The 13,595-nt window shown below is 39.0% G+C and overlaps 1 protein-coding gene across 1 annotated transcript in view; it reads right to left on the reverse strand.

The window, feature by feature from the left end:
• The window catches only part of SPINK5 (serine peptidase inhibitor Kazal type 5), a 79,976-nt gene that overhangs the window by 12,952 nt on the left and 53,429 nt on the right, over positions 1-13,595 (reverse strand). Inside the window, 8 exon segments of the mRNA XM_032336243.1 lie at positions 571-698; positions 4,292-4,370; positions 4,524-4,651; positions 5,675-5,747; positions 8,651-8,778; positions 10,269-10,368; positions 12,033-12,160; positions 13,184-13,250. Of these exon segments, the coding sequence (XP_032192134.1) occupies positions 571-698; positions 4,292-4,370; positions 4,524-4,651; positions 5,675-5,747; positions 8,651-8,778; positions 10,269-10,368; positions 12,033-12,160; positions 13,184-13,250 (831 nt within the window).

Genomic DNA, 13,595 nt, shown 5'->3' on the forward strand with positions numbered 1-13,595 from the left:
ACTTTCAGAAATTCAGTTACTACACTGTCATTCAGAATGCTATGCTCCTAAAAGTCCATTGTATTTTTTTCCTTAGTAAAGTATTTATATGGCTCTCATGGAGAGTTGCTTCATTTCTCCTTTTCTTTTTCATATTAAATTAGAACTGAGCTCCAATATTGATTTTCTTCATGTAGTTATATTGCTTTCAAGTTTACAAATGTCTGAAAAAATTATCTCCTTGAATTCTTGCGAAAAGTCTATTATATAGAAATTGTTTCCTTTACATATAAGAGGAAGTATATGGCACATGGCCCTTTACTCAGCTGATGTACTTCCTCTCTGAAAGCCAGGATTTGGGCTCCAACCAACAGCTGTCTCCCTGTCCCAGATGCTCTGGGTATGATTGTGATCATCAAAATAAACATATCTTGTGATCATGTTCTAGAAGCTCACTCTCCTCTTCTAAAGTGAAGGCCTAGTAGGTTTTTCATGTACAATGCCCAAGGCCTTAGGTTTTAAATTAAAAAGAACCATGTCCTTGCAAATAAGAACCACCCATCAAACTGACTGATAATCCTCCTCACGTACAAAATGCTCTGACACATAGCACACTTGTTGACGTGCATCTTGCCATCTGGACCTCGTACAGGGTTATTTTCTCTGGTGCAGATAAGCTTCCCCTCTCTCACCATACTCCGAAATTCATGGCACTGATCCTGCCAAGAGAACAGAAAAAAGATGCTACCACAATAGTCTGATCTCTAAAATTTAAAACATAATTTGTGAGACATAAGCTCATATAATACTTGAGAGGGGAAAGAAAAAAAATCTAGAAAAAACAAAATTTTTGAGATGGAATATGTTTCAGATACTCTTTATTCAGTATCTGTGTAGGAAGTTAGAATTCTCTCCATAGCATCCCTCTCAAACAATGACCTCGTCCTCATGGAATTTCACTCCTACCTCAGGCAGCCTGTACTGTGTTAATGCAATTTTTAGCGGGCTGAGCCCCAAACCTGTTTCCTTGCAGCATACTCATCACTCCACACATAAGTAAGCCCCAGAATGAACTGATAGATGCTCTTTGGCAAGACATTTAGCTCTGTTCCTCAAGAACAATTTTATTTTATTATAAAATAAATTTTTTTATTATATGCCAGGCATTTTGTTATGTGCTCTAATGGACTGAAGAGCACACAGGATAAACACTCATTATCCCCATTTTATAGATGATAAACACTCATTATCCTCATATTATAAATGAGAAAATGAGTCTCAGAGATTAAGTAAAGTCAGTGCTGGAGTTGTGATCAGAAATCTGTATTGAGCTTTGTTATTTTCTGTGCTTTTACGTGGCTGAGAATAAAACCCCTAAACATTTGTAAACAGATAAAGCTGCATTTTATATCTACTGAAAAATAAGAACCTTAAAAAGAAGACAGTGATAATGAATCCACAGGATCTGGCCTCTGATGAACTTTTTGAACATCTACAGAAATCTGTCATAAGATTACATGAAAACTCAAAGAGCCAAAGGAAAGATATGGGAAAATTACTTAGAAAAATACTGCTAGTAACATGGATGGCAGTCACCCTTCCTTCCTCCCTCCCTTCTTTTCTTTCCCTCTCTCTTTCTTTCAAGAGATGGTATCTATTTATTTTAGAGAGAGAGTGTGTGTGAGTTGAGGGAGGAGCAGAGGGAGAGAGACAAGCAGACTCCGTGCTGAGCAGGGAACCCAACGTGGGGCTGGGCTCAGGCCCATGACCCTGAGATCATGACCTGAGCCAAAATCAAGAGTCAGACTCTTAACTGACTGAGCCAGCCAGTTGCTCCTACCCTTCTTTCTTTAAACTGTGATATCTATAAAAAACTCCAGACCTACTTTTATCTGCAGTATTAAAAAAGTTCTCTGGAATACTTGATCAAAATATTAAATGTCTCAGAGCAATCATTTTTGGAAGCTGCTAGAATTTATTTCCATTTCCAGCTACACAAAATCCCACATATGTATTATGTTTATGATAGCACCATCTGCCTGTGCGTCCATCTTTGCTTTATGGATGCAATCTCCAGCTCTTCTCTTATTATCTGCATGTAGTTATTATCTGAGCTTTTCTCAACTGAAACTCTAGAACAATACCACCTGCTGCACAGATTTTGGGAAGACTTATTAATTTTTTATTGATGTATAATTGATTATATTAGTTTCAGATAAACATAGTAATTTGACATTTGCATACTTTGCAAAATGGTCACCCCAGTAAGCCTAGTTACCATCTGTTACCATACAGAGTTACTACGATGTTACTGACTGTATTCTTCATGTGTACATTATAGCTTCCTGACATTTATTCTAGAACTAGAAGCTTGTCCTGGGCACATGTCCATACAGATAAATGTTATTATGATTTGTCCTGCAGAGACAACCACCTGGATCTGCATGTACACAGGCAGGCTAAGAAATTTGTGAGACTCATGTTGTGTGAATAATCCTGTGAGCCTGGTGGTTTGAAATATATTATCTGGCCTCCAGATGGCCCCTCTGTTCTGGGCGCCAGGCACTACAAATCTTGTCTCACACCCCCTCCTGCTCAAGGCTGGGCTGGCCCCCTGGAATGGAATCTGGGAGTAGTCAGACATAGCCCAGGCACCTTGAAAATATAGAAACATGGTAACATAGAAATACAGCTCACTGCAAACTGCAGGTAGGTGGAAAATGTTTAATTTCAAACCCTATTATTTACCCTATAAAAAAGGCTCTTATGGGGAGGGTTGGCTGAAGTCTCACCTGAGGGGAGGATGCTCAGTCCAAGTCTCCAGCTGAGACTCCAGTCAGGCTATTCTCATGGGCTTCCCCATCTAATGAGGTCAGATGTTTCGAGTACCTGATTTGATGTAACCTTGCCTAATTCTCATTTATTGCCTACAATACTTTCATTTACGTAGATTCCTTTCTTCTTCTGTTCCTATTAGGTTTCTATTATAATAATAAACTTCTCTTTCCTTTTTGAAACTGAAACACAGCTGTTGTGAATCTTCTGTTCAGAGCAACAGGTCTCTTTGCCACACAAACACAGAAAATGTCTGGACAATTTTAATATATGAATATATATTTTTTGTTTGAAATTTCTAAAACAGGTATTAAAAAAAGAAAAATACTGCCCAAGATTGTAAATAGAATAGACAGCTATTAGAAATGATTGAAGTTGTATGACACAATCTTACCTCAAGGCCATTCAATTACCAAAATAAATAACAGATATTCCCAACATATTTTTTAAAAATGAAAATTACTGGTGCGCCTGGGTGGCTCAGTGGGTTGAAGCCTCTGCCTTCGGCTCAGGTCATGATCCCAGGGTTCTGGGATCGAGCCCTGCATCGTGCTCTCTCCTTGGCAGGGAGCCTGCTTCCTCCTCTCTCTCTGCCTGCCTCTCTGCCTACTTGTGATCTCTCTGTCTGTCAAATAAATAAATAAATAATCTTTTAAAAAATGAAAATTACTACAAATGTTTCATTTTATAAGTCAGTATATTCCAAATGAAAAGTTCCCTCATTAATATTCCTTAACAGGAAAACTTTCCTGGGGAAACTTCATATTTTCTCTTTTCTATTTAGAGTCCATGGATGGATCAGAAGAGATTGTGCTGTGTCATATTCTATGTGTTAGTATTGTAAAGCACTGAACATTATTTTTAAAGCCCTTATTGAATACAAGATGGCACTTGAACGCCAAGTCAAGAATTTACCCTCTGGAGCTCCAAGTTTTGGATATTTGCTTTTTTGTTTATAATTTTGCTATCTATTTGCTTGATTATTTGTTTTAAAACTTCAGAGAAGAGGGGCACCTGAGTGGCCCAGTCAGTTAATTATCTGACTCTTGGTTTTGGCTCAAGTGGAGATCTCATGGGTCATGAGATAGAGCCCCATGTTGGGCTCTGTGCTCAGTGGGCTGGAGATTCTCTTCCTCTGCCCCTCCTCCCCACCCACAGGCGAATGCTCTTTCTTTCTTTCAAATAAATAAATCTTTTAAAAAAATAAAACTTCAGAGAAGAAATCCACTTGATAATAACAGTAGCTTGACGATTGTCATTGGTCCTGCAAATAGATGGTAATTGTATCAGGGTTGCTTTCAGGGCATTGAATAGCATGCTATTTCTTTGCAAGACCTGGCCATGCTTTCCTGTTCATCATCATATACAGAATAAGTGGGACAGAGTGGGACAGACATTTCATAAATAGTTGTTGAATGAATTAACCTTACCCCCAAGCTTCCAGCTTTAGGTATTAATACATCTTAACACACACTACCTGGTTTTCATTGTTCTTTTCTCCTGTGTTTCTCAAGCTGTCCTGTTCTTTCTTTTTTCCTTCAGCTGCTTCCCTTTCCCTTGAAGAAAAAATGGAAAAAAACATTTCAGCTGAAATGAAAAGCACCTCATTAATAATTAGATGTTTTTGAAAAGAAATTATTTTTCAAATTGATAAATGATTATCATACTTCAATATTCACAATTAAAGTCACATTTTTTAAAATACTCACAGTTTGTCCTTACACATAGCACACTTATTGCCATGTGTTTTGCCATCTGGACCCCGCACAGGGTCACTTTCTCGAGTGCAGATAAGTTTTCCATTTTTCATTTGGCTTCTAAATTCATCACATGTGTCCTGAAGAGAAGGAAAGTTTATTTTGGAAATGGTTGTTTTCACATAGTATTTGACTGAGCTTGAAAATCCAAGATTTTGATTTGAGAGTCAGAGAGCCACTTAACCCTGCTGGGAGGTGGTATAATGACCTAAAACACGTTCATATTCTAATTCCTGGGACCTGTAAATATGTAGGTTGACACGGTAAGGACAAACTAAGGATGAAGATAGAATTAAGATTGCTAATTAGCTGCCCTTACCTGGAGAGATTATCCTGAGTTATCTGGGTGGCCCAGTGTAATCAGAAAGGTTCTCATGAGTAAAAGAGGGAGGCAGGAAAGTCAGCATCAGAGTAAGACAGCATGAAAAAATTCAACTGGCCACTGCCTACTTTAAAGGTGGCCATGAGCCAAGGAATGCAGGCAGCCTCTAGAAGTTAGAAAAGGCTACGAAACAGGTCTTCCCTAGAGCCTCCACAAAGAGAATTTGTGTTGTGATAAGCCATTTTTGATAGTAATTTGTGACAGTACTAAAGCCTCATTCTCCCCATCTATAAAGTAAAGTTAAAAAAGGTGTTTGACCAGGCTATTCAGACAATTAAGTAAACTACTATTTGTAAAAGTGCTTTGTAATATGTTAGACTGAAAGATTTCCATTTGGTATTAAATATCTACATTGAACAAGTTACTAGCAATACTGACATGTATGATGGCTTCTGATCTTAGGGCAAAGATCTTGGGTGGTAACACTGACATTCTCTTTCCCTTTTTTTTTTTTTTTTAAAGATTTTATTTATTTGTCAGAGAGAGAGAGACAGAGAAAGCACAAGCAGGGGGAGTGGCAGGTAGAGGGAGAAGCAGACTCCCTTCTGAGCAGGGAGCTAGACATGATCCCAGGACCCTGGGATCATGACATGGGCTGAAGGCAGACCCTTAACCGCTTAACCGACTGAGCCACAAAGGTGTCCCTTCTTTCCCTATTTTTGGTTGCCAAGTGCTGACCTACAGAAAGACCATTCTTGTCAAAATCTAGTTAACGACTCACCTTTTCTGGTGCTGATTCAGTCCCATTTGATCTGTAGCCAGAAGGCTTATTTTGTTCCTCTGCTTCTTTTTCCCTGGAGTAGAAAAGTCAATAGTCATCATGTTAACCCAAACTCAGGTTTGGAAGTAGCCTTACAGTTCGGATATCCTAAACCACCTCCTTCACAGAGAATGTCTGTGCATCCTTGAGGCGGACAGCCAGCTCTGTTACTAGGAATCTTCCTTATCACAGGGTATATAAGGTAGATATTATAGGTAGAACAACTCAAGTAATTTCAAAGTCTCCTTTATTTGTGTCCAGATTTATCTCTAACTTTTGTCCTTCAACCTTACTTCACAGTCCCAGGACAACAAGAACAGGTTTGCTGAATCCATGACCTCTTCTGGATGTTAACCCATCAGATATTTAGAGGCAAGTTTCAGGTCTTAAGCTCAGTGTCCTCATCCTTCCATCATAAGTTGTGGTTTTTAATTCACCACCAACTCATCATCCTAGTGCCTTGACAAGTAAGGCAACCCATTAGAATATTATTTCTTAAAGAATGGAGTCCAAGACAGAAAAAAGACAAGTAATCTAGAAAGTACCTTGGGATCATGTTTGTTTGTTTGTTTGTTTTTTAATCTCTTATTTTTCAGATAAAATACTGATGTCAGTGGCCCCCTAAGTTTTCATGTGCATTAAGAAACACTGAGATTTTTAAAAGTTCAGATTCACTGACCATCCCAACAGGTTTACTGGCAAGATCTAGACTAGGATTCTAGCCTAACTTTTAACAAGCCAAGTCATTCCAATGCAGTTGGCTCAAGATCCAAATACTGCAACACTCTAAAACACTTTTATCTCTTTCAAAGTTTTGTTTGGTTTTGTTCACAAAACAAACATGTGTATGAATATATATAACCTGAATATGTATATATTCTTTTGAGGGAGTTCCCTGTGTAGTAAAGTGGCAATAAAATATATCCTAGAGATTCAAGCATATATGAAGTCATGACATTTTAATCAAGTTCTATTGGAAAAAGAGGGTACTATAATGATTCAGTTTAGTGGAATTCTCGTGATAATCATGGCGCTGATCAAAAGCCTGCAGTGACCTTTGATCACACATAGAATAAAATCCAACATCCTTCTCTTGGTCTAAAAAAACCTTATCTGATCTCTCCAAACTCATTTTTCCTGCAATTTTCCATGCAATAATTTTGAGACATGAAGACCTCCTTTCTGTTTCTTGAGCTTGGTTATTTTTCTTCTTCAGAAGTTTGCATTGGTTCTTGCTCTGCCTGAAACTTTCTTCCTCCAGATGTCCAGATGGTTCACTTGACTCACTTTTTACCAGTATCCCTCACATGTCAGGCCTGCCGTGAATACCATAAACAAAGCAGCAACTGTAATCCTTTTCTGCTGCCTTCTATTTTACTTTCCCATTGCTATCTGGCCTTGTGCTATGTAGTTATTTCCTTATTTATTTATAATCTATATTATATTATAGTTCCATGGCAGGAACTTTGTCTTGTTCACATCAAGAATGCTTGTCCATGAGGAGGGCCTATTACATAGCAGTCAAAAACCATTTATTGTCAGATGAATGATTTCCAAAGATCATAAGAAATATTCTATTTGTGTTGTGTTTTTAAAAAATACTCCACGTAAGTATCTTCTAACATAGATGATACTGGTCACAATGGCAAAATTTTATCTCATAACTTTCTGCATCTGAGAATTATTTGTTCCTTAACCAAATTATCTCCTATTACTTTGTGACACAAAAGAAACAAAGTCATAAGTGAAAAGCTTTCTCGATTGTGTTAGTTGTATTTGCAAAGTTAAAGTTGGACAAAAGGGTAATAGGATAGTGTGAGAGATCATAAAATCAGTGATTATGCTGTTATGTATTATTTACTGGACACATTTATCCCACGCCAACTTTGTACAAGGCACTGTATAGTTCTGCTCATTTAACGTTCATAAGAAACATTATGTGGCTCTGATGATTACTGCTGCCTCTACCCGCATTATAAATACAAGCAGACAGAAGCCTGGGGGGTGAAATAACCTGTCCTGGAACATGAAGCTCAAATCATCTGATGCTAAAACCCCAGCACTGCTCTACTCTACTGCCCTGCTTCTATTAAAGACTTTTTGTAATGTGAATAAATATTAGACTGGTATCCAGAGGAACTGAATTCTGGTTTCAGCTCTGAAGTTCACTCCCCCATGAAACCTTGAACTTAAAAAAAAAAATTCAGGTTTTCTCATCTGTAAAATGCAACATTTATACTAATTAGATTTTCTCACGTGGCCTATACTATCACAAGATTGTCATTTCTTTTCAAAGAGAAAGGTGAAAAAGGTGTATCTGTGGGGAAGCATTACTTACTAATTACGTATCAATTACATGACATAACTAATAGAATTGTGCTACAGGCATCCAATGTTAGAACTATGAGTACCCATCAAGATCACCTAGAAAACTACCTTAATATACAGCAGTGGTTATGTTGTTAACTTGCCTCGGGAACACAAATAAGTGTGGCTGAGTTGGATAATCAAGCACTCCAATTCAGTACCACTGACCATGGGAAAACAGAAGCAGCACACCCCGGATTATACAATAAATGTGTTGTATGCATACAGGAAACAGGCCTCTTAAACTATGCCGGTGAGCTATCCCAAACGATGTTCACAGACTCTCCACAGGATTTAGGCATCGTATGTTCAAAAGCACAATTATCTACTGGGATGGCACTTACAGGTCACAGAATTATGATAGAAAAAATAGAGCAGGAAGCAGACACTGATTAGCTGCCATTGGTAGGCTTGTGGTTCCTCAGGCAATGTATGGGAAAGAGATACTATTTGGGAATTAACAAAAGCAGTAATTTTCCTGGAGGGAGTTGTAAGTAAATGAGAAAGAGCCAGTCATTCAGGGGGAAACGGTGACTATGTTTTGGACTGCTGGAGGAAAGAAGTACTTACAGTATCTCTTTACACATGATACACTTATTGTTGTACGACTTGCCATCAGCATCACGTACGGGATCACGCTCCCGAGTACAGCTGAGTTTTCCATTTTGCATTTTGTCCCGGAACTCTGCACATTGGTCCTGAGGAATAAAAGGAGAGTAGGCCTCCAGATTACCTGATCTATTGTATTGCTGTTAAGTTTACCAAATTCAATTCAAAACAATTTGAGTTAAGAAAAGTTCTGATTTACCTCCTCTTATATGTAACATCTAGCATGGCTACAGAGAAAGGGAGGACTGGAATCACCAATATCCTAAGACGCCAGTTGTCATGGATAATAATACTGCTTTTGAGATTCTATACAGGGAAATCATCAAACTTGCTGGGATTTAATAGCATGGATGAAAGGTCATCAAAGTAGAGCCTACAGGACTGATCTGTCCTGCTGTCTGTTTTTATATATGGGGTTTTATAAATAAAAGTTGAAACATACCCTCATTCATTCAGGTATATTTATGGCTGCTTTCCGACAACAGTGGCAGAACTAAATAGAAGCAACAGTGACTATAACGACTCAGAATGCCTAAAATACTTGCTATCTGGCCGTTACAGAAAAAAAAAGTTGCTGACCTCTGGTGTAGATCGTAGGGAGAAAGAAATGCTGGAGGAAAATACAAAGTTATGCAAAATGCCAAGAAGACAGGCTCAAGCGAACTGTGGAGTAGAGAGACAAAGGCCTTACCAGGTTTTCCCCTTGAAAGTGAGGATATAGCCTCCTTAAGGAGAGATGGAAAAACAGAATAGCCAGAATTTATCAAAGACTGTTTTATGCTGAGCCTGTGTTGGATCTGGACGCAAAGAGATGGTCTTGATAGCCCAAGGTCGTAAGAAGAGAGACCAAGCAGCTCTCATCTTAAGCAGTGCTGTTCACATGCCCAAGGAGGGGTTTATAGGCAGTTACTGTCATTCTGACCCTTCAAAATGTCTCAGGAAATGTGCTAAAAACTTGCCTAAATTGTTTTATTTTATCCTCTATAAGAGCACTGCTGAAGTGCTCGCTTCGGCAGCACATATACTAAAAAAAAGAGCACTGCTGAATAAGGGAAACTAGAGTTTAGCAAGATGAAGTCATTTATTCCACACTGGACAAGTCCTGTGTGGCAGGGGCAGAGTCGTACTCCAAACTATCTGGCTCTGAAAAACCCTGCTGTTTCACCTAATATGCTGCATGGATCAACAGAAAGTCTCCCTCTCACATATGGCTTCACTGAGGGAAAGAGAGAATACTTTAGAGAAGAGGAAGAGCATGAATGCTAACAGGGAACAGCTCCACTATCTTTCCTGGGATCAGTTACTGGCCTGAGAGTGACATTATGTAAAAAGGGGTCAGGAGACACAGATGACGTCATCATGTTAATTATTCCAGGTTTAAGGAAGTTAAAACACACCCAAAGGAGATGAAAAATTGCTGAGATATTACCCTGCAATTTCAAGGGGAAAGTCCCCTGTCCTTCCCAGGATGCTTTCACACCCTGCATGACCTCCATTCCCCTTTACCACGGGCTTGGCCGCGGTGCCCTTGTCAATGACTTGTGTCCACCCTGCCTGTGGGAATTAGAGGTCCTCTCACCTGAGCTTTGCCTCCTCCACCGCCACCATGGGAACTATGCCCCGCAGCATTTCTCTGATCTTCCTCTTCTTTTCTCTTTCTTTCTTCATCTTCTTTCTGGCTGGAAATTAGAAAGAGGGAGGTAGGGAAGAATAGATTAACAGAGAGTGGAGTGCATGTCTGTGAGTTCCTCTTCCTGTCACCAGATTAGATCTGTATAGAAAGTCACCAGCATTTACTGAACATCTACCATGCTGCAGGCCCTTCTCTGAAAACAGAAAGACAAATTACGTGCAGTCCTTCTGCCTGGAGGAGCTCTCCCTGCTGTAGAGGGAAACCAACATGTACATAAGCATAAGCAAGTCCATGTGAGCAATTTACTAGCCCTTCATACATGCTCACTGTGACTCTCAGCTGGATTCTTCTCAAACGCCTCTGAGCCAAGAGGTCCAACAATAATTATCTTTTCCACCAAATGTGCTCCTGCTCCTGGATTCTCTACCTTTCAGGAAAAACAAAACCCTGGAGCTGTCTCTGCTCCCAGCTCTCAGCTCCCACAGCTGTTGCCAGCATGGCACTGATTTCACATCTCACCTCTCCTGTTTCTCTCACACTAGTTACTGCTCCTGGATTCCAGCAAACCACTTCCACCACCAGCAGAATTCCAAATCTCGGTCCCTTCCTTCTCTTTTATCCCTTTCCACTGCTGATATAAATGAATCTTCCCAAAGGAACCATATTTATCCCACTTACTCTCCTACCTGAAAATGTTTAGCGGTTTCCCATGATATATAGAGTTGACTTCAAAATCCTTGAACTGGCATTCAAACCCAGCAAATGGCTTAGTTCTAACAAACTAAGTGACTTGCTCTTTACTGTTCATACGGTTTCCTTAATTTAAGAGATTTACCTATGTTTTTCCCTTCTCCTCTCATTCCTGCCTGGACTGTTTATATCTTATCCAAATTATAAGGTCTAGGTTTACTCCCCCATAAAACTTCTTATTAACTCTCCCTTTCCCGAAGTACTAGAACACATCAAATATATCATTTATCATTCAGCAATTCCTCCTTCATATTTTTTTAAAGATTTACTTATTTTAGAAAGAGAGCAGGGGAAGGGGCAGAGGGAGAGGGAGAGAAGCAGACTCCCCACTGATGGCGGAGCCCAATGTGGGGCTGGATCCCAGTACTCTGAGATCATGACCTGAGCCAAAGGCAGATGCTTAACTGAGTCACCCAGGTGCCTATTCTCCTTCCTATTATATGAACTTGTACCCATGTCTATTGCATCCATCTATGTACAATTATTATTCACACTGTACACTGTAGATGTTCAGTAAATGGCTACTGGATGACTGATATATTTTATGTGTACTTCTGAGCTTTGTGTAAAGATTTTTTTTCTTTTTGTGAAAAATGTGATATTTTAAAAAAACATAGGTAGAAAAGTTAGACTGATAGTAAAATATATTTATTACTTTCCCAGAGGTATTTAAAAGATAATGTAAAAAAGGGATCCATCAGACAGCAAAGGACTTCAAATTTTACCCTGTTGTGATCTATTAGTAGGTAGGCTTGACTCCAGAAATTACAGAGAATGTAGTACCCTAGTCATATATTGCCTGGTTCTAATATTGGCCTTTATAAGAAAGATTTGCCTGAAAACATTCTGCAGAGAATCATTTATTTCCTTGATATGTAAAGAAAGGAGAAACACAATAGACATTATCTTCCTGGCTCTCTGGCTCCCCAACTCTGTCCACCCCATCATTTGAGCACTCACAACACAGCTTTGCACATGGCACACTTGTTGCCGTGGGTCTTGCCATCTGGGCCACGCACAGGATCATTTTCCCGTGTACAGAAAAGATTTCCATTTTGCAAAAGGCTCCGAAATTCACTGCATGTATCCTAAAGGAGGAGAAAGGCAAGAGCCATGGATATTTTCATATAAATTACTTTGTTGGGTTCCTTCCAAGAGATTTCTAGTAAAACAGGTACAGAAAATGACCTCTGGGTATTTTTATTCCTGGCAGTTGTTTCCATTCAATTCCTACCAAACATGGATGACTTAATAAGAAGTTTCCTTTTCTTTTTCCTTGAGATTTAGCCCCCAAATCCAGACTGAATCTACACCCACACATAAGAAAGAATCCCTTAATAACCTGGCTTCTTTGAGAACTGGCCACTCATCTTTGATGGGAGCAAGCAAATGACCACAAACCTGAAAAAAATCTACTTGGAATCAACCTTTTTGAAACCAAGAAAATATTATTCCAGATTATTCTAATGTGCCCGATGTATTATTTTTATTTTCCCCAAAATGCTGGCACCAGAAATAATTAAAGTGAGGAACACAACTGATGTGACCCAATGTGGTCATCCAACCGACATAGTGGGCTAGGAATAATGCTAGGTTTGGTGTCTGGAGATCTAAGTTTGAACTCCTTTGTTTCCATTTTTCAACTACGAGAACTTGAAAATATGAACATGTGGAATCTGACATCAATGGTGCCACTGCAATTTCTTCCTTCTCTCTGGATTTCAAATCTTCATTTAAAAATTCAGGAATGAGTTAAAACCAATGTTTGCAAACTATGACCTATAAGCAAAATCTGACCCACCACCTAGTTTTGTAAATAAAGTCTCTTTGGAACACATCTATGCCCATTTACCTGCATATTACCTACAGCTGCTTTATGCTGTGACAGCAGAGTTGGAACAGAGACTGAATGGCCACGATCTAAAATGTCTACTCTGGTCCTTGAAGAAAATTCTATCAATTCCTGGACTAGATGATCCTTGAGTTCTCTTACTTTGGTTTTCAGTAATTCTATGTTTTTGTTTTGTTTTGTTTGTTTGTTTGTTTGTTTTTAACAGAAAAACTGCAAGACCTCATCCTTCACTATGGTAATAACCTTCCAGGATAACTACCTTTTTAGCTTCTCTCTTAGCTTTTGTTCCGGATTCAGCTTCTTCTTTTTCGTGTGCTTCTTGCTGGCTGTAGGAGGGGGAGAAGGGAGAATCATTCCTGGCACCCAGTACCTATTATCCTAACGGGAAAATCTCGCTAGACAGAAATATCCTATTATTTCCATACTCTACCAACTGAGCATGGGAGTAGGAAGGTAAATGCCCAGCTCTCCATATTGTTTTTTGTTTTTAATGTTGCTTAAAGAATAAGACACATGCATCACAGGAAACCAGCCAACAAATTTTTAGCACTACATTCTTCTGGAAATATAAAGATCTTGTCCTTCTTCTCAGAAAGCAAGGAGGACGCTTGAAAATATTTACTAGATCTTAGCAAACGTTCAATTTGGTAGCACCTAATGATCACATCTTT

This window comes from Mustela erminea, chromosome 3 (assembly GCF_009829155.1).
Source record: "Mustela erminea isolate mMusErm1 chromosome 3, mMusErm1.Pri, whole genome shotgun sequence".
In the NCBI taxonomy this organism is placed as follows: domain Eukaryota; kingdom Metazoa; phylum Chordata; class Mammalia; order Carnivora; family Mustelidae; genus Mustela; species Mustela erminea.